The 24,360-nt window shown below is 51.6% G+C and overlaps 1 protein-coding gene across 5 annotated transcripts in view; it reads right to left on the reverse strand.

The window, feature by feature from the left end:
• SEMA5B (semaphorin 5B) overlaps positions 1-24,360 on the reverse strand; it is a 114,390-nt gene that overhangs the window by 25,735 nt on the left and 64,295 nt on the right. For 2 of the 5 annotated variants that reach the window (XM_059391076.1, XM_059391077.1), the window contains exons 2-4: positions 12,538-12,738; positions 7,221-7,320; positions 4,149-4,194 (exon numbers count right to left, since the gene is read on the reverse strand). In XM_059391076.1, coding sequence (XP_059247059.1) covers positions 4,149-4,194; positions 7,221-7,320; positions 12,538-12,691 — 300 coding nt within the window. In that variant the 5' untranslated portion in view covers positions 12,692-12,738. Of the gene's footprint in view, positions 1-4,148; positions 4,195-7,220; positions 7,321-12,537; positions 12,739-20,985; positions 21,134-24,360 lie in introns of those variants that run through there. The other 3 variants (XM_059391072.1, XM_059391074.1, XM_059391073.1) reach the window with 3 other exon arrangements.

The raw sequence follows: 24,360 nt of genomic DNA on the forward strand, positions 1-24,360 counted from the left end.
TGGTCAGGAACTGGAGAACTCTTTGCAGAGACTCAGCACCTCCCTTGGACACCAGTGACAATGGCTCAACATTAAAATATCCTCTGAGCATTAAGTCCACTATTCAGCAGAGGTTAGATTTCAAAGAACTTGATCGCTGCCAGACGAGGCTGGAGAATGTAGCGATAACTACAAGAGAGCTCAAAATCAGCTTCACTGCCAAGGCCGAACAAAGCCCCATATGCGTGCTGACACGTATGTGCAGAACAGACTGCGTTTCTGCACTTTCGAGACATCTGGCAGCCCAAGGTCATAAATCCATTGCAATTAGGCCGCCAGTCAACTCATCCCCTGGAACCCCTCCAGCAAAGGGCAGAAAATTGACAAATCCAAGTTAGCTCATCACACTGTAGCCCCTGTCACTGTGGACGACTGGTCACCTTTTCTTTCCCCAAACCACTTTAAGTTACACTAATAAATAACCTCCACAGATGAGGCGATTTGACTTCCCCTTCCTGTCCACAAGCATGAGTACACACACACACACACACACGCGCGCGCGCGCACATGCACACACACACACACACAAACACGCCTGCACGCGCACACACGCCTTCTGTGCTGCTTCACGCATCTCCCCTCCCTTTAGCATGCTCAGCATTTCGATTTTCCTGAAGAAATAGTCATTTACATAAATTGTTTAATAGGGGTCGGGTACTTAGAAGTCCTTTTAATGGACGCTGGTTTGCATAAACTGTTTGTGATTAGATTTTCTTTAATTATTTAAACTATCAATAAAGCATGGAGCTTTAAGTTTGGTTAAATCCTACCTTGGGGCCAGTGGGGTGATCATTTGGCTGCAAGGAGAGGTAGAGCCATGGGGACTCCCGGGGCATATGGGGAGTAGAGGAAGCCGGGCAGGAGGGGGGTTGCTGGGCCCTTCCTCTCTACTGTGGGCAGTGGTCTGCTCCACTTTGGATAGCAAATGCTTCAGACTGAAAGCTTATAAGCAGGAACCCAAAGCCCCAGAGAGGGCAATGGAAGGGCACTTGTTGAGGTCAGGCTTCTGTGGTCAAAAGTCAGGGCTTGTTCACCAGGCCAGATGACAGACGAGGGGACTGGAGGCTGGGGCTCCCCCCCCCCCCAGCCTCTCCAGGGAATGCTACGCAGCTCACTCCAACTTCTCTCCCTCTCTCCACTTTGTGGCTAGAAGGTACTCACTATGGGGGGTGGATGTGGGCATGAAAAGTATTTATTCTTCTCCTGAGTTCTGTCATGGGGAATCCACTCTGGACTCCTGAGATCAGGCCCCAAAGAGACTCCCTGGTAAGGTGGTAAAACCAATTCCTGGTGCACCTGTGGCTGATTTGCCACCGCTGAAGCTGAGCCCTGCCCCTAGTGTGAGTCCCCAGTGTGCCTATGGGGCCAGCATAAGGTCTCTTCCTAGGGCTGAGGCCAGGTCCTCACAGAAAAGGATGAACCCAATGCCAGGCCTCATCAGCAAGCCAGAGAGTCCTAACATCTGATCAGGTGTGGGACCTGGGATCTGCTGTCAAGGACACCTGGGGAGGCCAAAACAGCTGGTTAGCTCCTACAGAAAAGATACTAAATTTGGCTGCACACTGGAATCACCTGCAATTAAAAAAAAAAAAAATCCCAGTGCCCAGCTGTACCTCAACCAATCAAGTCTGAATTTCTGAGGGTGGCACCCAGGCATCAGTGTTTTTTAAATCTCTCCTGATGACTCTAGTGGGCAGTGAAGGGTGAACCTCTAGCCACTGGCTAGCCACTAGCCACTAGCCACTAGCAACGAGCCAGGCTAGCTCCATTCCCAACCTGATCTATGCTACCCAGCTCTGGAAGCTAGAAACCTAGATGGCACCACAGGGGCTTAAGCCTTTGGCTAAGCCCTCCGGGGCTGCTAACTTCCCCAACTCCAGGGGTCACCTTCACGGGGAAGACTGTGCTGGGTACGTTTGATGTTGTGACCCTGTGTTTCTGTCCCCTGAAGATCTTTCTCTTCTCTCCATCCCCATTCCACTGCCTTAGTTCCATTTTCCCCACTACACACTTGGGTTCTGGCAGTTGCCTCCTAACTGGCTCTTCCACTAATCCATTCCCTGCACCAGGCCAAGTGATCTAAACACCAAAACTGGTCATGCCACTTCTCTGCTTAAAACACTTTGGTGAGCCCCATTGCATCCAATTTAACATATAGACTCCTCAGCTCAGCAGTGAAGACCCTCCAGTGTGGCCCCTCTCTTTCCCCAGGCCTCACTTGCCACCCCTCTCCCAGGCACACCCCATGATCCCGAGCACTGGGCCCCTCAGCACCCCATGCTATCTCACACCTCTGTGTACCCCCCTCAGTTGCTTGGCAAACCCCCATCCTTCAAGCTCCAGCCCAAGGGAAGCTTTCCGAGAAAGCTTTGCAGACCATGCGGAGCCTGATGGGTTCCTCATGCCTCTGGGCCGTGGTTGAACCCAGCATTCACCCCGCCTCGCATGCTTCCCACTGCATTGTTTTTATTTCTGTGCATCCGTTTCTCCTCTCTTTGACCGCTTTACTGCTCTAGTACTGCTCCTAGAAGACCTTCATTTGCAGACCTTGGGGACCTAACAAAAAGCCAACTACCTGAGCTCAGGGCAGGGCCCCGGGATCCACTTCCTTCCACCCACTTCAAACCACCTCAGCACCAACTTTCCCCAGGCCCTGACCTGCTGGGCTTAGCATCTTGGCTTCATTTTCTGTGGCTGTCAATTGGTGACTAAGTTCTGGACGGGCACTTGTTTACCAAGCTGGCAGGCCACTGGAAGGCCAAAGCCCAGACCCAGGACCATGCTACAGATACCCCATCCAGGACAGGGAATCATTTGTGATCTCACCTGCTTATTCCTGAGGCCAGTGACTGAGCCTTTGGATCTCAAATGCCTAGTACCATGCCTGAGACCAGACTCGGCTTTCAGTAGGTACTCAATAAATGTTTATTGGATGGGTTGGTGGATGAATGGAGGGCGGCTTGGCTGCTTAAGATAAGGACTGAAGGATAGATGGACCCATAAATGCACAAATGGCATTTTCCTTTCAATTTGTCCTAGGTCCTCTGGGCCCTTCCCTTCTGATGGTTGCACCTTTCCTGCTCTATTTCCCCGCCCCTCTGGCAACCAGTTGCAATGTGGCCCTTGTGGGTAGACACCCAGGCACAGCTGGAAGAAACCAGACCAGAATGTCACAACAGCTCACCAAGGAGGTGCCCCTTCCCCAAATGCCCTTTGCTGTGAAATCCTGTACCAAACAGCCCAGCACTTGACCACCTCCTATAACCGTTCCATAATAAGGTCCGAGGTGGCACTTATCATCTTGTCTCGGCTACACTGTGAGCTCTAGAGGTCAGAGTCTGCTTGTCTTAGAGCCCCTGCCCGCCCCCACCCCAGTTCTGATGAAATAAACACTCAAGCCTCCCAGACACAAGAACTGAGTCTTTTCCTTCACTGAGGAAGAGATGGACTTTTTTCTAGAATGTTCTGCCTCTGCAGAGGTGGTTTGGCATCTGTTTCTCAATCTGGGATAAATGTTCTGGATCAAGGAGTCCCATTAAAATGCCTCCCAGAGCACTTAGGGAATTATGCTTGGGGAGTCCTTCTTGGCAGCAGATAATAAATCAATCACAGCTCAGTGAAAATGCTGTGTTAGAATGGGATCACTCAGGCCAAGCTAAGAAAGGAACCAGGGACAGCCTTTCTCTCGAGGCCAAAATTCAGACCTTCCTGTAGGACTACGAAGGACCAACCATTCCAGTTTGCCCAATAATGTCCCAGATTTCGCACCATAATTCCTGCATCCTGGGACCCCTTGTTCCCAGGCAAACAGGGCCAGCTGGTCATCCCCACCTACGTGCTCCTTCTCTCCGGCGGCAGCAGCCCCTCTCCATGATGCAGGAGCCCCGGGGTGTCTCCGTGTTTATGTGGCCATGTCCCCACCTGCAGCTACCTTCCCCCAGTTACCTGGAAGCCAGTCTGAGTCCATGCCCATGGGGCTCCTGTTTTTGCCCCCAAGGGCTGAATTTTGAATCTTGCTCCCTCTGCTACCCCAGCCCCAGCTCCCAAACCCCAGGGAAATCACAGGGAAGGGAAGGGAAGGGAAGGGAAGAAAAAGGAGGCAAATGTACCTGAAGGAGAGAAACATTGGCAAGGCTGAGTCTGAAGAGGTAGTTCCTGTGAAAACAGAGACAGAAATCGTAAGTCAAGCTGGCTCTGCTGATAGGTCCCCAGGAAGCAGCTTCTGGGCTCCTGTTTCATGCGGGGCTGGGTGCAGAGTGCGGAGGGCCTATGGTAGGCCAACCCCAGGGATAGCTTCACCCCCACTGGCTCTTTTGACTTTCCAGCAACCCCGGGAGTAGAGAGAGAAAACTTGATTTACAGACAAGGAAACAGGTTGTTGGATCAAGCAAAGGAGCTGGGATTAAAACCCAGACTTCCTGCCCCCTGGTGGTGCTGGCAGGCCCAGGGAGCAGCCCCACCACCATCTTCCCAGCCAGGGAGCCTACTTCTGTGAAACTGGGAGCCTCATGGACCTCCTGCTAATGAGCCATCTCCTTCCTTCCAGCCCGATGCACTCCGCTCCTCAGACAGGCCAGCCCTCTCTCCCAGTGTGGGGCCTTGGGCCCCTCCAAGTCCCGTCTGCCTCGTCATCTCCTGCCATCCCTCCTGCAGGGACTCTGGATCTGACCTTCCCATGGCCACCTCCCTGGACCACCGTGTCTCCTCTTGCCCAGATCACCACGTCCGTCCCCTCCCGATTCCTGTCCCACACCACCCAACCCACACCACAGCCTCATTGACCCCAAACACTGTTTTCATCCCATTGGCCTGCTGCTTGAAAACCTTAAATAAGGAAACGTGTCCACACAAAAGCCTGCACATGGATGTTTTTCACACCTTGATTCACAATTGCCCACACTTGGAAGCAACCAAGAGGCCTTTCAGTGGGTGAACGGGTCAATACACTGTGGTGTATCCAGATACTAGAACATTCCACAGAGCAAAAAAGAAGTGAGCGGTGGGCACCGGGGACATCGCTTTGCATGGACTTTGGAGCAATGACTCATCATGGACATGGAGGGCGGCAGGACCACTGGTCAGCGTGCCACACAAAAGTGACAGCAGGCTCACTAAGCAGACCCCTCGGCAGAGGCAGGGAGAATTCTGGCTCGGCTATCTGCTGGGCGCCCTCTGGGAGCCTCAGTGTCTGCATCTGGGAAATGGAGAAACAAACACCTGCCTTTCTCATTTCACAGTGCTGTGAGACAAGGGAATGGTGTGATGTGTGCTAAGAAGCTTTATTAATATCAAGCAGATGTAAAGTCTTGGTTTTCCCTAAGAATTTTCTTTATTTCCTTCTAATGTCTTCTTTTGGCCGTTCGTCTTTTGGTTACTGAAGTGTTTGGGAATAATTGCTTTAGAACTTTCTGGCGTACCTCAGCTGTACTGAGAAGAGAATTGAGGAGAAGTTTGTGGCGTGAGCCAGCAGGAGAAGGGAGGCCTTGCTGTAGGAATCCGGGGACCTGAAGGAGACCTCAGCCTAGGGACTTCTCTTCCCCAGCTGTGGCTCCAGGCCCAGCCTCCACTTAACTTTCTCGCTGTGCTGGGGCTGAGCAGGCCTTCCCCGTGACCTTGGCTCCAGACCTCTGCTGGACCTCCCTAGCCCCTGCTCTGCAGAGCTTCCCCGCCCCCTCCGTCCTGGCCTAAGGACAGATGGGCTCCGGCTCTGCTCTCAGGGAACACCAGCATCTGCTCACAACTTTAAAAAATTAGGGGAAGCATTGCATCACTTTATTAATTATTATCCCATCAAAAATCATTCATCACAGCATTGCTTGCAGTCTGCTCTTCTGGGAGATGAGAACAGAGAGAGATCTCTGCAGGCTGACCGGCCCCTGAATCCCTTATGGAATAAGACAGGGTATCCATGAGTGAAAAATATCCCAGCCTGAATGCCAGAGACCCAGGGGCTCAGAAAGAATGGGGGAAATGTCTAGCAGAAGAAAAGGAGGAAGGAAAGTGACCTAGAGAAAGGGGGAGAAGAAACTGAGGACCCACTTGATTTGCTGTGAGGGCTGCGAGGGACCAAGTCCAGGCCTGACTTTCCCTGTCTCTGAGGGCACAGGCAGGCTCACGGAGTGGGAAAGCCCTAGAGTGGGTGAGAAAGAGCCGAATGAACACAGGTGGGTGGCCCAACCCTTCCAAGCCTCAGCGTGCCAGTCCATACAATGGGGATAATCACAGAACACCCTGCCTGAGGCAAATGTGAAGATGAGGTGACTTATGACATGCGTCATTTACTACATGCTGTGGCTGCTCTCCTGCATGTGTGGTACCCTCTTGTCATCTTATCATGTGATCTTGGGAAGCTCCCCTCCCCCTCTCCTGCCCCTTGCCTCTTCATGTTTAAATCAAGAGCAGTTGGATTAGACTAGTGGCTTTCAAACCTGAGAGTCATCAAACTCACCTGGAGGGCTGCCTAAAACACATTGTTGAGCCCCCAGCCCCAAACTTTGGATTCAGCAGGTTTGGGTGGAGCCCAAGAATTTACATGTCTAACGAGTTCCCAGGGACTGCTGCTCCTGCCCTCCAGGGACCACACTTTGAGACCCACTGGAGTGAACGTCTCTAAGCTCCCTTCCCTTCTAGAGTCGATGGTCCATGCTTTTGTGAGAACTGTCCTTCTGTTCTACTCCATACTGCGTCCCCAAGTCCTCCGTGGAGCTGGAACAGTTCAGCAAGATGAGCAGCACAGAGGGAAATGAAGGGCTTCACAGGAGACGCCCGCGGCCCAAGTCCAGCATCCCAGGTGCAGGCAGCCGGCCAGCCAGCAGGGGGCTCCTGGGCACCTTTTCTGCAGGGAGCTCCCAGGGAGGACATGGACAGGGCGGTCCTGGCAGCAGGGTAGGGACAGGGGGTAGAAGGTGGCCGGCAGGTATTCTGCTCTTGGTAACTACCAACCATGAAGGAATATGGCTTGCTGAGATCTGGAGATCTAGAGGTCACCTCCCACCTCTGCTCCCCCCACACCTTGCTTCAACTAATGCTTCCTTTTGTGGGAGACAGACATTCAGTTACAGAAAAGGAACCTGGGCCCAAGAGAGAGTCTGCCCATAGTGGGCTCATCCCAAATAATATTCCCTCTACCCAGGTCTAAGCACACCGCCACTGGTGGCACCAGCCCTCCTACACCCCCTTACCTGGCTCCCACGATGAGCTGGTTCCTGGAGGGATCCAGGGCAAGCTGGGAGAAATCCCGGGCTCCAGGGTAGGTGAAGTTAAAGACCCACGGCTTCAGATCTGGTGGAGGGAGAGGCAACCATTCTGGTTACTGCTCTACCAGCATCCACCCCCAGAATGGAAGAGCTAAAGTCAGCATGAGGTCAGGGAGCAACGAAGCAGGGGCACCACCGAGACCTCGGTTCCACCTGCCCCCTCTGTGAGCAGCCAGCTGGGGGACAGGGAGTGGGGGTGTTATCACTGTTCCTGCTGTGTTCCCTAGTTTGGAGAAGGGCTCCCCCTAACCCCTAGCAATCCAAAGGGAAAACTATAATTATCCTTGACTCCCGTTAGACCCTCCCCAGCACTTAAAAACACTCGCAAATCCCGACTGTTCCACCTCTGAGAAATCCATCCCTCTTGCCCTCCGTACGCCACTCCCATTCCAAGCTACTAGGGTCTCTTGCCTGGACTGGTGCCAAGAGCATCCTCTCTAGCCTGGCTTCCACTCGTGCCAGTTGACTCCTTAGAACCCTTTACTAGCTCCCAGTTGCCCTAAGGAAAAGTTGCAATTCCTGGGAAGGCCTTTGGGTTCTGCACTCACTGTCTTCCTTCCCGGTTTGAATGCCAGGTACATTAACTATTTAGTGACCCACCGAGAGAATGATGCTTCATCTTTTACATCCCCCTCAAACAACCACCCCAGCCACACTAAACTAGAACACTGCGCAGATCTCTCTTTGCCCCTCTGTGCTTCCTCAATGGAACGGTCCTATTCACCCCCAACGCTATTGCACCTCCTCCGAGAAGCCTTCCCTGACTCCTCCAAGCCAGAGTAAGGTCTCTACTTTACTGCCATCAAAACCCCCATCTTGTTGGGGTCTAGTCCCGTTGTTTTCTCTGGGAGGTAGGGAGGATCTTGCTTCTTAGATCTGTAGGCTCTGCCCAGCGCCTGAAAGGAGTCTAGTGAATGCATGAGTAATTCACTCCCTTCTGTATACGAAGAATCGAGTTTTCGGACAAGACTCCACGGAAGTGGGAATAACAGGGACATGTGTGGTCAGTCTTGAGTCCTGTCTCCAAGGAAGGCCAAAGCCCACCAGGGGATTGGGGGTTGGGCAGAGACTTCATAGCCCTATGGATGGATGGGCAGTCGTCTGAGGAGGGGCACAGTGCCTGGGGCACAGTGCCTAGCTCTTCCATATTACCCTCCCACTGGAGAGCCCCTTCTCCTATCCAGGTCCACAGCCCCTTAACAGCTTCCCTCAGCCCTGGCCTCATGGGGTGGGGGGAGGGACCTGGCCAACAATGAGCAAGCCATGGGGCAGAGAACTTTTATGTCAGTGGGGATGAAGATGAGGGGGGAAATGTGAGACCCTGTGCTGTCTCCCCGCAGTGCATTAGCAACTGGCTCACAGAAGGTCCAGAGGAGTGTGTGTGTGTGTGTGTGTGTGTGTGTGTGTGTGTGTGTGTGTAATCCAGGGGAAATAAATCATTGCTCATTATCCTCCACTACAGAGTAAAAGCAGCCCTTCATTTCTGCACGATAGGCAAACACTTAATCGCTCCCTGGAGAACTCGAGGTTTTGTGAGCTGGATGTTTTTCAGAAAACTGTGATATGCACGATTAAAAAAAAAAAAAAAAGAGGAAGAAACTCTGCAGCAAAATGTAGCAAACCCCTTGGGTCTGCCTCAGCCCTCAGCAGGTGACTGCAGGTTAGCCAGGATCGTCATGAATTTGCAACGCCATCTGAGCAATACCGGTGTAAGGAGTAGATTGGGAGTCCGGTGGGCTGGGTTTTGAGTAGAACTCAGGGCCACTCTCAAAAATCCTGGCAGATAGTATACTACATTAGAGACTAAGCCAAGGGTCCTCCTCTTCCAGGAAGACTTCCTGGATTGTAATCTCCCCACCCTGAGTTTATTTTGTTCCATATTCTCTCTACCTTGTCTGGTTTACTCACACTGTATGTTTTTGTTGCTCTAAATGTGCTCAAGTCTGTTTTCTGTGTGTGCAGGGGTGGAATACGAGGGGCTTGCCTGTCCCCATCAGACTGCATGCTCCCCAACAGTAGCAACTGGGTCACACTTCATTCAGTTCTCCTCTCCCCCTCCGATGGGGATCTTCCAGGTGTGGGCAGCTGAACAGGGGAGGAGGTAGTGTGATTGGTGTGCAGCAAGCCAGAAGAACTCTGTCTGGGGACTTCTCAGCCTGGTCTCCACTCAGGTCCTTTCCTGGGGTGGGGGGCGGGGAGGGGAAGACAATACAGAGCAGGAGGGGGGTGGCTGGCAACGGGAGGAAGGGGCAGCGATAGGAGTGGAGTGTGGCAGCCCCTTCCAGTTTCTGTCCCTCTCCCCCGGCCCCAGAGGGACCCCCTGACAAGGGCAAGGGGAAAGAGGCGAGGGGAGAGATATGCAGCGGGTGCAGCACGATGATCCTGGGGGAGCTGTCTCAGGAAGGGAGCCAGCTTCCTCTTATTAAACAGGCAAACAGGACCAGAGGGAAGGCTGTCTTTAAAACACCAAGCACGTTCTGAGCTCCGTGTGCAGAGAAGGCTTTGGACGGTGACTTTAAGAGAAAAATGACATTCTCCATGACGCGCCTGTGATTTTAATTATAGTCAATTCAATTACCCACTTTGTGGATTAACCACTGTCAGTGTTAACTCCATACTGGCTTCTCCCTGCCTCCTAGAAATTCCATGCTCTGGCAGAAGGAAGGATGTGCAGGCCAAAGACAAACACAGGTGGGCCCCCCTTAAAAGAAATCCGTAGGAGAAAATTTAACCTTACGAAATGGAAAAATGCCTGTCAGGTTCTGCAACTGGCAGTTCCTCTAGGGCATTTAGGGGTTACTCACAGATCAGCCAGGTGTCGGGGAGAAGGGAACTCACAGCTACAGGGCTGGAAGCCTACTGATCAGTCAGAAATAAAATGTAACATCTGAGGGGATCCTGGGAGCTGGGGGTTGGCACTGGGCTTGGTTGTGTGGCAACTTCTCTGGAACATGGCATCACCCAGAACAGTCAGTCACCCAACATGAGTTGAGTCCCTTGTGTGTGCTCAGCGGTACTAAAAGATGTGAGGAGATGAAAGATCCAGTCCTGGTCCAGGACCAATAGCTCTAGGGAACCAAAGGGAGTGACCTGTAAGGAACAAGAGGTATTCTAGTACCCAAAGGGGACTCTCACTCCCCTGATGTCCCACAGCACCCAGAGCTCTGCCCCTGGTGTCAAGTAAGGCTCAATAAAAAATTTGGTGAATGGAAAACAAAGTCGTCAGAGTAGAGAACTGAGTGGGTGGAGGGCAGGCCAGGAAGGCTGGGGGAAGCGGGGTGGGGGGGGGGGGGGGGTGGGGGGGTGGGGGGGTGGGGGTGGGCGGGGAGAAGCAGACATGATGCTTCTCTCCTGGGCTGTCAGTCTAGATGATGGACCATCTCTGCTTGCTGGGGGGAAGGGGATTTCTTAGTTACTCTACGTCAGCTGGAGCCTCATTTCTCCATTCAGAAAGAGGGTAGGCGGAAAGTTAGTTTCATTCAAGTGATATACACCTGCAGATTAAAAATGGTGTCAAGGAAAAAAAAAAGGGTGACAAGGAAGCCAGGCACTCGAGGAACACATCTTCTACCACTCCCTCCCCAGTTGGCTCCAGTACAGGTATAGACCAGCCTGGTGGGGGTTGGGGGGGGTGGGCAGGAATTCCCATGCTCTCCTTCCACTGTCCCTGCTGCCAGAATTAGTCAGGCCAACTATGTCCCCCAGCAAGGCCCCCTGAGAGGAAATGGTCCATCAGGAGCTGTCACAGGGCATCCAACAAGAGGACAGCCCTCAGAATCCCACCTTCTCTGTCCCCTACTTGGTCCTTCCCTTCCGTGACGGGTACCAGAACTCGGAGCCATCAGAAGTCTGAGAGTGTACGCGTGTTTTGTAGGCTTAAAGACACTGCTAATTTACTTTAATCCACTTAAGCCTTCAAAGCCTTGGATCCCAGCTCAAACAAGACAGCACGGAGGAGACAGCTGCAGATTCTCCTCCCCCAGACGGGAGCCAGCCCACAGCTGGGAATTCCGCACTTCTAAACCACCCCAGCCTCCCCGACTTTGCCACCCCCCCCCCCCCCTCCCCCCCCCCAAATCCCATGCCAGCCTCAGACTCTTGCATTTATTTTTCCGCTCCAGTTTCCATCTTGCCCCCCTTGACTAGCTGTGTGGAATCCCAGAGGACGGCTTCTCATCCTCCTGCCGAGGGGCCGTGAAGGGAGCTGGAAGAGCCCTTGGATGCCCGCCCTTAAGTCCTGCCTCAGACAAAGCTCTCCAAAGCACTATACCTCAGCCCTCCCATTTGTTGTTGTTGTTGTTTTTTAAGTTGGAAAAGATTGAAATGGTTTCTTTTTTTAACATCTTAATTTTATTTTTATTTTTATTTTATTTTTTTCAGTGTTCCAAGTTATTAAAGGAGATCGACCATCTTTGCCCTGCCTCCCTGTTAGGGTCATTGTGATGTGGAAATAGGGCGGGTGTTTGTTTATTAGACTTATGAACCTGGGGACCCCTTCAAGCTACATCCGCAGATTCCAGCATGAGCTGCCATGCAGGTGATGGTTCTGGAAGGGTCGATGTGATCGTGGCCCCACCGGGGAGCCCCACACTGGCCACCAGGTTATGGGAGGACATCCGAGATGTTCTGGTATTTGTGTTTTGTTTGGGATTTAGATTATCATTGAATACATGTATATTCATTTTAGAAACTTTTACTGAGAATTTATAGACTCCTCAGAAAATGTCCAGCGATTCACAAATCCCAGTCTGTGAAACACTTTAATAGGACATCTTATGCCCTCCCTTGACAGACAAAGGGAGTTATTAGTCATCAAGCCCCCTGTCCCTGTGGGTTCCCAGGGCCCCGAAGACAGGAGTCCCTGCAACTGTCTTAGAGCAGCAGGAAGCTTCCGGAGAGCTCCAGCACTTCCTAAGCAGTGAGTTATCTTCATTCTGCCTCCCAGGGGAACTACGAAACAGAGCTCATGCTTCCAGAAGAGCTAGAACTGAGATGGCCAAAGAACCCTTGCCCACTCCAACCAGGGCCCTCCTCCTCCTGGTGAACATGGATGAAAGCTTCAGTAAATAGTCTGGAGACTCAAAGCAGAGCCCTCCAGCCCATGGCTGCCCATCCTTCTTATATCTATCCTCAAGGGGGGACATCTGGGACTTCTGAGAGCTGGAGACCCTGCCGAGTCCAGACCTAAGTCCTTCTAGAACCAGGCATCTCGAAACAGGAACTAGTGGGAAGGGGTTCTCACCTGCAAAGGCCACAGTGGGGTGTTCCCTCAGGCTGCAGAGCTGCGGCTCACTGCTGGGCTCAGGGGCGACATCCTGGGAGCTGGACAGGTGGAACACCAGCAGTGTGAGGCTAGGCGGCAACAGGGTAATAGCCAGGGGTCCCGGGAACACCATGGTGGGCCCCTCCGCAGTCCTAGCTCCCGGAAGCAGGTGGGGAAGATCTGCAAGGCAAATACACTGAATCTCACCACGCGCTTCCTCAGCAGCGCCCACGTCTTCCCGCTTTCTCCAAGGTTGTGAGCCGTCCCCCCAGGCTCTGTTTGTTTGTCGGTGTAAATAAATTTATATTTTACTTATGTGACTTACAGTTTACCTCGCCCTTGTAACACAAAGTTAATAGATCATATCTTGAGAGCTAATTTCCCTTGTAATGGTATTCTGGATAAAACTGACAAATTACTGAGCTTTTTCTATTATGATCCCCAACGGCTTAAAATTAGTTTTCATGATAAAGGTGGTATCTAGGGGTTTTAATAAGTGGAGCTGGGACAAGAGGGTAACCATTCATAAAAAGATAAATTGGGATCCATAATCCACACCTTGTACTAGGAAAGATTCCAACTGGATACAAGATTTAGTCGTTAAGAATAAAATCATAAAAATACTAGAAGAAAATGTGGGCAGAATTCTTTATAACTTTGGAATAGAGAACCATGACTCAAAATCCAAAAGCTGTTAAAGAAAAGATCGACAAATTTAACTACATAAAACCCCAAACTTCTGCATGGCCCCCTTCCCCCAAAAGTGAACAACAAGCAAAATCAAAAAGGCAAGTGACATGGGACGCCTGGGTGGCTCAGTTGGTTGGACGACTGCCTTCGGCTCAGGTCATGATCCTGGAGTCCCGGGATCGAGTCCCGCATCGGGCTCCCAGCTCCATGGGGAGTCTGCTTCTCTCTCTGACCTTCTCCTCGTTAATGCTCTCTCTCACTGTCTCTCTCTCAAGTAAATAAATAAAATCTTTAAAAAAAAAAAAAAAAAAAGGCAAGTGACAAACAGGAAAAACTATTTGCAATACAAACAAAGGGCTAATATTCCTAATACATAAATAATTCCTGGGGATCCAGAGGGAAAAGATCAACAATCATTTAGAAAAATGGGCCAAGAATATAAATACAAACAGGGCTTAAAAATATGCATGACCCTATTTTCACTCATAATAAGAGCGATGCAGGGGTGTCTGGGTGGCTCAGATGGTTAAGCATCTGCCTTCCGCTCAGGTCATGATCCCAGGGTCCTGGGATCGAGCCCCATGCTGGGCTCCCTGCTCAGCGGGGAGTCTGTTTCTCCCTCTGCCTCTCCCCTTGCTTGTGCCCTCTTTGTCCTTCTTTCTCTCTCAAATGAATGGATAAAATCTTTAAAAAAATGAGAGCAAAGCAAATTAAGACTTAGCAGAGGTAAGCACTGTTCACCTATCACTTTAGAAAAAATCCAAGTGAGATGGCACTTTCGGCGAGGCTGTGGGAAAGGGGGTGCTCGTAGAAACCATGGTGCAGAACAGTACAACTACCAGGGACAGAAGTCTGGCCAAACGGCAGAGGTGTGAACTCTTCGACCTGATTTCTGGGAGTCTTAACCCGTGCAACTCAAAGTGTGGTCCATGGAGCAGTGACCACCCACAACCTGCAATGACTTTGGAGTAAGATAAACGCAGAAACTTGAGAGGGAGTGGTGAAAAAACTTTATGGTAATGCGACACAGTGATTTTTATGTCCGTTGGATCTAATAAAATTTGGGGGCTTGTATCTTTCCTAGTTTTATTATTTTTTTTGTCAATTCACTTCTCCAGTAATTCACTTTTATTGAATTTTATATAAGTACCCATCTGCGACAGATTGTAAATTGAAATGTAAAACCTGCTCCTTCACCAGAGATCATGGAGAGGCAGAAATAGACTAAAGAGGCACCTGTACATATGCGAAGTGATTCATGTACAAGATGATCCCATGGGGCATTCTTCGAAATAACAGAAGATGGGGACACGACCAACTATCTAGCCACTGGACACCACTTAAATAAGATACAGCATATATTTGTGATGGAATATTATGCAGCTCTAGAAAAGAATGGTGATTTTTCTCTAGATTTTGGTTGGGAAAAATCTCCAGGTATATTAAGTGAAGAAAACAAAACAAAACAAAACCCACAAACCAGAACAGTGTAATAGTATGCAACTTTGCATGCAAAAAAAAAAAAAAAAAAAAAAGAAGGTAGAAATGAGACTATATATTTATATATGCTTGTATTAGCATTAACATAAATAAATCCAAACTAATTGTAAAACTGGTTAACTATAAGCAGAAAAATCATGATAGAGGCTTCTCAACATACACCTGTTTATGTTATTTTCGCTTTTGATTATTAAATATGTTTAATATTACCCATTCCATAAAAAATTTAAAGACCGTTTAAATCTAGTTTAGGTCCCTAAAATGTCTAATATGGGGGAGCACAGCAGTTCCTCTGGAGTCTGACTCAGAATCTCTGAATCAGCTCCCACCTTTCTCCTTCCCCATCACCAAACCTAGGTGACAGCACATCCCTCACCTGTGACCCCTCCTTGGAGTCACATCCTTACCTGGGAAATACAAGGTTGCAGCAGGCCAGAGATTTCTGGCTGGAGGTGGGAGCAAATCAGAATCACCTGCAGTGGGGGTGGGGTCCTGGGTCCAGCAGGTGAGTGATCCCAAAGGGGATTCCGACCAACTTCTGCAGGGACTAGAGATCCCTGGGGGTCCTTCCCACTCTAAGACCCTTTGCTCCCAACCCCTCCTATTTCTTCCCTTCCTATTGACGTTGCTTTACGCTAGGTCTAGAAAATGAGAGCAGGGTGATTTTCTTCCTGCCTGTTCCGGCACACACGTGTGAGATGGGCTAACACCTGACATTGTATTGCTTCGAGTTTTGTAGGAAATCCACTGGTGACTCTGTGGACTCTGCACTCAGCAGAGCCCCCTTCTCCTTTACCCTGGCCCATCCCGCACAGCCCACGGGGCAGAGGTCCCTAGAGCACCTCCTTGGTCCCCTGAGCCTCAGTGGCAAACGTGGGACTCTCTGTTCCTCCCCAGGAGAGCTGGCCATCCCTCTTTGAGGAAACCCACCGGGTGGGAGGTTTGGTCCAGGCATACCCCCTCGAGTGATTTTCACATGGCCACTGGCATGGCATCATTCCTGAGAGCTGAACGGAGTCTTTCCTGCTGCACAGGGCTGGGCACTGCTACAGAATTTCCTCTTGCCCTTTGACACTTGTGCTAGATGCTTTCTATTTGTCCCTCTACTCCGTCCCCTCCTCCCCACTGTGCCTGGACTGCGACAGGGGACTCCTTCCCTCTGTTTGGTCAATGGAGGCACTGGAAGAGATGGGAGGAAGGAGGGAGAAGGGAGCAGGGTGAGTGGCTGCACCCCTTCCCCCCAGAATGTCAGGGTTAAGCCCCCTGGTTTCAACAATTACCTGGCTCACCCTTCCTCCCTTGGCCTGGGGCTAGGGCTATTTCCTGATAACCAGCTGCAGGGTAGAGCCCGATGAGCAGTCCCATAAGGCTCCCAACCCCTTCCCAGACCTTCATAGATAGTTCCTTTATTAAGCTGCCCTCCCATATCCCGAGCTAAGTGTGCCATCTGTTTCCTGGGGGGATACTGACTGATAACAACATCTCACAGGGTGATACTCGACACAGAGGCAAATACCATCTTTTCAGACCTTAGCTGGGGCTTTGCCTCTCTCGGCCCCTCCCTGGAGATGCTATGGCAACGGCCCTCCCCTCATTGTTCCCCATGGTCCCTTGGCCCCATCTTTCCTCCAGGCCACAGGCCTTAAAGTACCCAATTTCCACAGCAGAAGTTCCAGTCACATCATGGCTTTTATGTAAATATGTCCTCCAAGTCCCTCCTGAATCAATAATTACTAGATTAATATCAACCTGGTCCACCTTGGGCGCCCCGCACTGCGCTGTTTGAGACGGGAAGGGAATGGCGCACAGAAATGTGGGCGGGGAAGGGTGGGTGGGGGGCAGGACCCTTATTTCAGATCAGCTCCACTCAAATGAGGGAGGAGGAAGAGGGGAAGAGAGAGCCATGCACACTGCACATAGACCAGACAGGCCCCCAGAGGGAGACAGACTGAACGCTAATCAGGGAGGAGACAGGAAAAGCCTTTATTCTGATGAACGTTCCGAGTCTTAGGAATGCAAGTTCGGGCCAAGGAGCTGACTTCAGGGATCCCGTGGGGACACATGCACCTCCTTGGCATCACCTTCAAGGACCTCCTCTGCCCTTGGTAAGAAAGCCAGCAGACCCCAAGAGGGGTGCAAAAGAGGGACAGAATGAGCAAGACAGCGAGGAATGGGGCCGGAGTGTGGAGTGCTGCTGGTCACGGCAGAGAGCCTGATAAGCCAGGGTTTGCAGCCTTGTGAATGTCCGCCGAAGTCGAGGATGCCATCCCGAATAAAGGAGAAAGGTGGTCCATCCCCACATCACTGAGCCCTACAAGACTGGTCTTCGTGAGCAGAGTGTAAGACACTTGTGTGTGTGTGTGTGTTGAGGGGGTGGATTTCCAACCCCTGAGGGTCCCTCTTTGGAAATTACCTCCCCTCCATCCACAGGTCAAGGGGGTAGTCCGGCCAGTCTTGCATACACCCATCCCCACCCACCATAGCCCAAAGCACGGAGGATAGTCATGTGGTCAAAACAGACCAATCAGATGCTCTCCCGTGGCGATTTGGGAGTATGACCCCCATCCCACCCCAGGGTCAAGTCAGTCTTTGTGGAGGAAACGGAGAAGAGCAACATGGGCCCTGTGGGGGGTCTGCCTTCCCCCTGTCACATGAGATAAGTGGGGTAGCCGAGGAGATGGCCATCTAAAGATGGCCAGCCCTGGCGGGAGACAGACAACAGAGACTCTCTGGAATGCTAATAGATTTCCTGAAGTCTGATACTTCCTACTTCCATGAGGCATAAGCCTACTTCCCAATCCCTGTAATAGAATCTTCCATGTTTGCTTAAGTCAGCCAGAGTCATGTCAAACCTGGAGTTGCCTCACACTATCAACTCTGCATGTGCATGCTTTCCTCCTCCTTCCTAAAGGAGCCTCTGCACTGGTGGGCATTGCGGGCAAGGTGCCCTGCTCAAAGCCTCTGCCAGCGGACCAAACCAGACAGGGATGGCCGGGGCGATGCGTGAGGAAGCCATCAGTGGGGCCTCTGCGGAACCATGAGAGGAGGGTTTCCTTCTCCCCACTTGGCCTACAGCCGGGATGTAAGGTGCCACATTGACTTCCCTGAGCCGCATGATACGGATGGTGGTGCAGGAGGGTAGGTGGGACCTGGGAGGGTGACAGAATCAGTCGGCTTTGGTCTGCCCCCATCCAAACCTTTTCTGTGATGTTTGCCCATCACAATTCTGTGCTTGTTCCCTTGTCTGTGACATGGGGAGACTCGTGGCACTTGACTCGGAAAGGGGTTGTGAAGATTGGATGAGGCTTAAAACGGCTCCAGTGGGCACCTGGGTGGCTCAGTGGTTTAAGCCGCTGCCTTCGGCTCAGGTCATGATCTCAGGGTCCTGGGATCGAGTCCCGCATTGGGCTCTCTGCTCAGCGGGGAGCCTGCTTCTCTCTCTCTCTCTTCCTGCCTCTCTGTCTACTTGTGATCTCTGTCTGTCAAATAAATAAAATCTTTAAAAAAAAAAAATGGCTCCAGTCACCTGGGTGGCTCAGTGGGTTAAGTGTCTGACTCCTGATTTTGGCCCATGTCCTGATCTCAGGGTTGTGGGATTGCGCCCCGCATCTCGCTTGGCGCTGGGCATGAAGCCTGCTGAAAATTCTCTCTGCCCCTCCCTAGAACCACACCTGCCCTAAAGTACAGAGCACGGGGGTTGGCTATTATTATTGTTGTTGTTGTTGTTGTTGTTGAATAACTCACTCCCCATCCGTTGAAGCCCTTGTTCTTCAGGTCTCGGGGATCACCTATCCCATACAGTTCCTATCTCATACAGTTCAGGTTTTCATTCCTGTAACCAGATATGCCTCAGACAAACAGGAATTTCTATTTCTAGTACATTTGTCTGATCTGACATTAAAATAATCTGGGAATTTCTCCGCAGGCAGTGCATAACAGAGGTCTCCCCCCACTCCCCGCCATCTTCTGGAGGGCTGTAGTCCTGAGCTCAGGAGGCCACCGGGCCTGTGGAGATTGGCGGTTTTGTCACCTGTAAAATGGGGCTTATAGTTCCCTGCCTGAGAACTAAGTCTGGCACAGCGTAGGCCCTTTATGAAATCCCCTTGTATGAGTGTATTCATACACATAAAACCCTCACTAGTTACTGAAGTGTCTTCCCACGTATTCGTTCACTTATACCACACTTGCCTGGGCATTAGTTGAACACCTGCTATATGCAGGTGTCTGGACAGACAGGGGAAGCAAGGGACGGACAAAAGCATGGTCCCTGTCTGCAAGGAGCTCACAGTACAATCAAGGAGAGTAGACCATTTTCCCAGGGCCAATATATCACTAGACAGACACAGCAGCCCGGGCCCCCGGGCTCGGACAGGTAACGGGACCCAGAAACCCTGCACTCCGCCCTGCCCCAGAGCCACATGTCACTGGCACTGTGGCACGGTTCTCGAGGAGTGGGGAAGAGAGGACTGTAGCACCAGCCGACTCTTGCTATTTTGGGAAACCGCCAGTGATAAGGAAAGCATTTTCCCGAATCATGGGCCAGAGCTTCTACAGCCTTCTCTCCTGCTGCTGCCCCAATTCCCTGCGGTCCTCGATATGGGGTCACTCTAATGATGCTGGGAGGCATGTGATGCATGTGCTTGTGTGTGAGAGAGAACGAACACCCACACAGGCACCCTCTTGAGGACTCCTCGCCTTCCATGGGACTTCTCCCGGGCTCATTTTCCCAGCACAGACAGTGGGAGGAGGATTAGTAGCAACCCGGGCTGGGGGGGTGGGGCGGGAGCGTGGAATTGCTGAGTGCGAGGGCAGGAAAGCAAGGGAAGGGCAGAGGACCAGGGCCAGAGCTGTTGGGAGGCCCAGTGACAAAAGGAGCTTTGCTCTTCTCTCTGGGGCAAAGGATGAGGGAGGCAGGGGCGGAGTGTGTGTGTGGGTGAGAGAGAGAGACAAAGAGAGGGCACACGAATCCCACCCTCCCATAGAACCCAAAGTGGCCCCCACTGTTTGCTGCATGACTAACTCCCCAGGCCTTCTTGCGGTGGCGAGAAGCTGAACGTCACACGGGAGACCATCTTCATTTACCAAGCCATTCAGTACGGGGACAGACAAGGGGGTCCGTCCCAGTGTCTTGCAGGTGACAGTCCAACAAAGGAGAGGGAGGCCTGAGTGGAGAATGAGCAGGAAGGGAGGTTATGAGGGGGGTCTGCAGAGAGGTGCAAGGTGTCCTGAGAAAGGGAAGAGAGAGGAAGGCCAGGGGCTGGAGGTCTAAGATGCCTCCTGTGGAGGGAAGCACTCTTTGAAGGAGAGAAGTGGGGAGCTTCCCGGGACATCAGGGGCAAAGAGCATTCCAGAAGGACGGAATGGCAAACAGCACTCAGCCCTGGACCATCCTCACATGAGCTACAGAGGCTGGAGAACCGGGCAGGGCGCACTGAGTCTGGAGAGAAAGACCGAGGCCAAATCATGGCGAACTTTCGCAAAAACCTACAACATCAGGAGGGTTCCTTCTGCTGAAAGGAGGACTAGTTGGTGGTTGGGGCAGCGGAAGGATGTGGTCAGATCTGTGCTTTGGGAAATTGGGTGGCGGTGGCAGCAAGAGCAATGGGTCAGAGCTGGCCGCTGGCCTGCTGGGCAGCTCAGAGAATGGAAGTGGGCACCTCTTGCTCCAAGAGACCCCAGCCCCACACCCAGAGCACGGTGGATCTCAGGCCTCATCTGCACCCTGCAGAGGACACCCCAGCTCAAATGCAAGTGATGGTCCTGGACAGAAGCAGGGAGGGACTGGGGGATGAGGTGGGAAAGGCTCTGTGTCCCAGAGCAGAATCAAGGCAGCAATGGAGACCACTCATGTTGCTGTTGCCGGGGGTCCTCTCCAGAGAGACCGGGGACCCTTTTCTTTTGATTGGTAAAAAGGGTGGAATCAGAAAGGAAAAGACAACCTATGACCCTGATGATGAGGGCTTACATAAACAAGGCTGCTATGTACTGAGAAATGCCAGGTACAGTGCTAAGTTCTTTCCCCGCAAGACTTCATGGCCATTTGGCAAGATCGCTGAGAGATGCCTTTGCTATCATTCAAGGATTACCCTTCACAGTTGATAGAAGGAAGTGGAGGTTGGCAAGGCTGAGGACCATGCCCAAGGTCCCAGTGCCAGTGGATAAGAGAGGAGGGATTTGAACTCAAGACGGTCTGCTGCAGAAGCCCAAGTCTGGACCACCCCACACACGCCATCCTACCTCGAGGAGATGGGATCCCAGCCCTCCTGGCACCTTCCAGAGCCCTAACTCCACATTCTCTCCAGGCAGCCTTCAGAGTTTCATTTGGTTTCCGGAGTTGGCTTCCCAACCAGGGAGAGCACTTTCTGGCTATAAATTATTAAACTGACTTCCTGCTGCAAATCAGTCTCCTGTGAGTTGGGGCTGTGGGACCCAGTTTTCCAGGTCCTGAGCAGCTACAGAAAAGGAAATTCCAGAGCTGACAGACAGGGCTGAGTCCAGACCTCAGCCTCGTTGCTAACAGCCACACCCCAGCCCCCAGCACTGCAGGACTGCCAGGGGCCAGGCTGGGTGGGAGAGAACGAGACTCTTCTTTTTGTGCCCACCTCCTGCTCAGCCCGGGAGCCCTTGAGGATCTTTCAGGAAGGGGGCACGGTTGGTCCTCCTTCCCAGCCCCTCCCTTCTTGCCACCATTCAAAATCTCCACTTGGCTGCCTGCCTGGGGAAAAGGGAGAGAAAGAGAAGGAAAGAAAAGAAGAGGAAACAGGGGGATACCAAGAGCAGGAAAGAATGCATTCTGTCTGCGGTTTGGTAAGGAGGGGAAGGCGTGGGGGCGCCCCTCACTCCCCCACCGGGGCCACCAATGCCATCTTCCCACCCACCCATCACTCACCACTTGGGGGGCAAAGCTTAGCCAAGCTCAGCACAAAGATAAAATTGAGATGCAGATTCCTTCCCATTGCTCTGAATAGAGCAGATTGGATACGGATTTTCCTCTTTTCTTCCCATTTAGACCATCTGGACAACTGGGGCCCAGAGGGAAGGTTGGGACCAGGTGGGGGAGGGACAGAGGCTCAGAAAGACTTCCCAGCACTTTTCAGCTCTGGAACCTGGGAGTGAGCACCCCCACCCACTTTTCCAGGACCAAGTTCATTCCCTGCCTTTGCAAGGTGCTCTCGGCTCTTTGACCAGGACAGGTCCTGGTTGGGTTCTCCTCTCCCCTGTCTATTCCTCACGAACTCCAGGCAATGCATTTGCCCCATCAGCGAGGGGTACTCCTTCTTGCGGTCCCACCATATCCCCCCAGCTGCAGTCAAACCCAGATGGAAGATCAAAGGAAAAAGGCAAGCACAGAAAGTTGAACAGGAAGGGCTCTTGAAGATCATTTAGTTCAACCCCATATTTTACAGATGAGAAGACTGAGGCTTTAGGGAGAGTGTCTAGCTCAAGACTGGGCAGGGAGGTGGTGGGGGAACCAAGACTAAATAAATAGCAACAACAGAGACCGTGTTACCATATATGAGGTGGTATTCTATGCTCGTTTTGCCATTTAATCCACACAATAACCCCCGGGAGGCACATACTATTATCATATCCATTTCGTGGATGGGGAAACTGAGGCACAGAGCAATTAACTAGCTTGCATAAGGTCAAACTGTCAGCCAGATCAGAACCCAGGCCGTCGGGCTCCAGAGCCTGCCCTTTGCACAGTCTTAGTGCACATCATGCTGGAAAATGGCATTATTTGACATAGCCTCGTGAGCTTCTCACCAGGGCTCAGGCGGCTCCGGTGATCTTTTGCAAATGAGAGCCCTCTAACGCACAAGCCCACGGCCATTCTGTCTTTATAATCATGGATCCCTGGCTTGCTCCAGGGAACAAAGGATGTCCACCCAAGGTAAGAATTGAAAACAAAAATACAAAGGGAATGTTCACATCACTTGGGAAAGCAAGCGAGCTCCGTAGGAGAGGGCACATGTGTGATGGCAGATGGGCCAAACGCATGAGGAGAGAACCGGTGTGGGAGGGGGCTGCACAGGTTAGACCCAGGACGCTGCCTCATATTTGCAGAGCAGCTCAAGTGAAGGGGAACAAATGTTCGGTTCATGCCTGGCACAGATCAGTATTAGGAATGGCGATGGCGGTCCCACGAAGGTAGTATGATGACGAATAGGGACTTTCCCCCCCAAACATTCTGTAATATTTTATTGTTTTTGCAAAGAAAAGGAAAACAGACTTGCCTACTTTAATTGCTGAAATTAAATGCTAAGGATGTTGCCAAACACAAATCAAGCTTATCTATTCATTAGAACAGCCGCCTTTCTCTCCTCCCCATGGGCAAGCTCTCTCCGTGGAAACATTTTGCTATCAGATATTCAGTTGCTGTATAAAATGAAAACTGCATTTGAAAACATGCCTACAACTCAAAAATAGACAGCAAATCCGGGAAGGGCCCAGGTTTCCTTGGGGTTTCAATGACAGATTCACTGGCTCCACATAAACCTTTGCAAAGGAGGGCCCATTTCTGTTCCCGCTCCCGAGCGAGGTTTGACACCCAGAAAGCCAGTGCTCCTAAAAAGATGGGGGGTGCAGGTGGCTGCACAGCTGTGTGAGTACTTGATGGCCTGCACTGGCCTGCGCAGTGAAAACCGGCTGAAACGGGCTGGCGGGAATGCAGAATGGAGCAGCCGCTATGAAAAACGGTATGACGCCCCCTCAATTAATTAAAAGTAGAATCACCATCTGATCCAGCCATTCCACTTCGGATACGCCCCCCCAAAAAAGCTGAAAGCAGGAACTCCAAAAGGTATTCATGCCCCCGTGTTCACAGCAGCCTTACCCACATCAGTCAAAAGGGGGAAGCAACCTAAGTGTCCACTGGCAGACGAATGGTAAACTAAATACAATGGACTATGATTCAGCCTAAAAAGGAAGGAAATTTGGCCACCTGCTGCCCCATGGATAAACTCTGGGGGCCTGACCCTGAATTACAATAAGCCAGACACAAAAGGACCAATACCGTATGATTTCCCTTACATGAGGTACTTGGAATGACCAAATTCATAGCCATAGAAAGTAGAGGGGGGGTTGCCAGGAGCCGGGAAGACGGGGTACTGGGGTTGTTATTTCCTGGGTACAGAATTTCAGTTTGCAAGAGGAAAGAGTTCTGGAGACTGTTGGCGGTCCGGGTTGCCCAGGAATGTGAGTATACTGGTACTACTGAGCCGTACGCTTCAAAGTGGCTAAGATGGTACATTTTATCTTCTTGTATGTGGCCCCAATTTAAAAAACAAAAAAAGAGCTCCTAAAATCCGCTGGGCTGAGGAGGACCAGGAGATCTCAGGAGGTGGGCTACAGGCCCCCCAAATGATCAGGTCTTCTCTCTGCTCTTCCCTCAGCGTGGGCCCCTGCCAGCCCCTCCCTCTTCCTCCTGCAGGGAACCCTGATCCCTGACCAGGGCCAAGTGAGCCCCCTCCTGTTCATCCGCACCTTGGCTGTGTGTATGGGACGTTGGGAAGTTCAGGGATGAGGTGTGGGCAGCAGGAGAGGGAGGGGAGCCACAGAGCATCCAAAGGGACAGACCCTGGAACGAGCTGAAATCACTCAGTGAAAGGG

This window comes from Mustela nigripes, chromosome 2 (genome assembly GCF_022355385.1).
Source record: "Mustela nigripes isolate SB6536 chromosome 2, MUSNIG.SB6536, whole genome shotgun sequence".
NCBI lineage: Eukaryota > Metazoa > Chordata > Mammalia > Carnivora > Mustelidae > Mustela > Mustela nigripes.